Genomic DNA, 2,179 nt, shown 5'->3' with positions numbered 1-2,179 from the left:
ACCCAGAAATAGAGACGCCTCCTGTATGGGCCTATAGAGGGAGGTCGGTCTTATTAGGATTTGAATGAGGGGTAAACTGAGGCCCCCAGACGGCCCGAGAATGGCCCTGGCTTATACAGCCCATCCCTTATAAGACTAGACCAACCAAAGCCTTCTGCCAACTGAGCTGTGCTTGGTCAGCCTTCCCCCTCCCTCTGCGCCCCCACAGAAGGCAGGCTGTGGGAATGGGGAGAACGGCAAACCTCCCATTCACATCCCTCCAACAAGGGCTGCAAGGAGCAAAGACAGAGAAGTGCATCTGCCATGATCTTTATTTCTCAGGCTTCTCTGACCTGAGTGGGGCTTCTGGAGGTTTGACTTGGGACACATTTTCTCCTGGCTGGTCCCCTTCAGCCTTGGGGGCACCTGGGGCAGAGGGAGGGGGTACCTTTTTTGAACCTCCCAGCAAGGCCCCAAAAGTTGACCCAGCAGAGGCCAGGAGGATGTTGGATGACGTGGAGAGTCCAGCTGCCCCTGAGGAAGAGACAGAGGGTGGGCACAGGGAGCATGCAGTGGTCAGAGGCCTGGGCCCCTCAGGAGGCCCAGAGATCCTACCTGGATCCTTCCTCTAGGTACTGACACCCCTGGGGGCTCCACTTTGGGCAGAGGATGCTGGGGACTGAGAGGGAGAAGAGAGGGGTGAATTCATGGGAAGTGAGAGACATGGGAAGAGGAGAGTCAGCCACAGACCCCAAGAGCTACGGGGTCCCTCACTTTACACAGGAAGCTAGGAGGCTCAGAGAGGGGAGGGGTCCTGCCTAGGCCACCTAGCTGTCAGATTTGGGAAGGAGCTCTGGGCTCCTTCCATTCTTCTCCCTTCAGAACCCCCTCACCCCTCTCCTCCCACCTCAAACCTCACTCAGAAGGAGCCAGAAAGAGGACAGTTAGGGAGAGACCAAGCAGGGATGTTGAGGACCCTGGAACTGGAGGGAGAGGCCAGGCCCTCCCTCAGGCTTAGCCTCTGGGCTGAATCCCCTCCTGGCTCTGGCCTCCTCTCCCTCCTCCTCCTGCCGGGGACACTCACCCACGGACTGTAGAACGGCCACCAGGCTGCCTGGAGCAACGCCACCCCCGTTGGCGATGGCGGCTGCGGACATCATCTTGGCTGCTATGGAGGAGGCAGCAATTCCTGCCCCCGTGAAGCCCATGGCGCCCAGCACCACGGGCACAGCCCCCACGGCCAGGGCTGTAGGGGGAGAGGACCTGGTTCAGAGCATGGGCTCAGGAGAACAGACCCCTTAGGAATTCCTTGACTTTTTCTGGGGACTGTCTCCTCTGAGCATAAGGGAGACAGCAAGTTGGAGAAGGGTCCCAAGGGGCGTGAAGCCAGTTGGGGGCAAAGAAGTCATAGGAGGCCCAGGCATAGCCCTGGTTGGGTCTCTAACTTGCTGTGTGACACTGAAGAAGTCACTAACCCTCACTGGGCCTCAGGTGTGTGTGTATATTTGTGGGATTAAATAAACCATTGCTGTTTTTAGCAAGGAACCCCCTTTCAAATGAAATCTTCTCTATGTGCTCATTATGCAAAAGGACTAGAGGAGCAGGGCGTGGGGGATGGAGATGACCTCTTCCGCAGGAGTATTGTGAGTATCGCTCTGTAGCCCCTAAGATTCATCCAGGCAGCTCTGGGAGTGGAGTGGCTGGTGGTGGGCCAGCCCTCATAACCCCTGCAGCGCTGGGTCTCTAAGTTCTCCATCCATCCCAAGACCTGGGGCCCAGCAAAGGTGTGGGGACTGAGGGCATCCAGGTAACTCACCTCCTCCGATTGCAGCAGCAGCCGCCCGTTCTTGGGAGACAAAAAGGTTGAGAGACAGTCAGCTAGTTAGATGGTTGAGGGAGTGAGGGAAGGAAGCGACTCCTCTGGCCCTTCGTGGATTGGGGTCCGGGAGGCCTGCCCCCTGCCCAGGCCGCCAGCCCCGCGGGAGAGCCAGACTCACTTATCATGGCGAGGCCCTCCTCGTCCAGCGCAGCTCAAGAAATGACTAAGCTCCGTTGGGCGTTAATTCCCAGTGAACCAATCGGGACTCGGCCGGCCCCTCGCAGCTCCTCAGTCCTATCAAAACGCAGGAACACGCCTTCTACCCGCGTCCACTCCACCCCACAACCGTCTGTCTGCCTGTCCGCTCCCCTCCCCATCCCG

The 2,179-nt window shown here is 58.5% G+C and overlaps 1 protein-coding gene across 2 annotated transcripts; it reads right to left on the bottom strand.

The window, feature by feature from the left end:
• Window positions 1–293: 293 nt before the first annotated feature.
• On the bottom strand, window positions 294–2,034 carry LOC124232616 (interferon alpha-inducible protein 27-like protein 2). Of its 2 annotated transcripts, XM_046649568.1 has the most exons (5): window positions 1,977–2,034; window positions 1,796–1,825; window positions 1,064–1,225; window positions 595–658; window positions 294–513 (listed from the first exon to the last, which is right to left on the bottom strand). In XM_046649568.1, the coding sequence occupies exons 1-5, from the start codon at window positions 1,981–1,983 to the stop codon at window positions 390–392; spliced, it is 387 nt and encodes a 128-aa protein (XP_046505524.1). In that variant the 5' UTR covers window positions 1,984–2,034; the 3' UTR covers window positions 294–389. The 2 variants fall into 2 exon arrangements, with proteins under 2 accessions (XP_046505524.1, XP_046505523.1); XM_046649567.1 differs by lacking the exon at window positions 595–658.
• Between the last annotated feature and the right edge of the window lie 145 nt (window positions 2,035–2,179).

This window comes from Equus quagga, unplaced genomic scaffold (assembly GCF_021613505.1).
Source record: "Equus quagga isolate Etosha38 unplaced genomic scaffold, UCLA_HA_Equagga_1.0 HiC_scaffold_8533_RagTag, whole genome shotgun sequence".
NCBI classification, from domain to species: Eukaryota; Metazoa; Chordata; class Mammalia; order Perissodactyla; family Equidae; genus Equus; species Equus quagga.
This window is presented reverse-complemented; position numbering and strand designations above follow the sequence as displayed.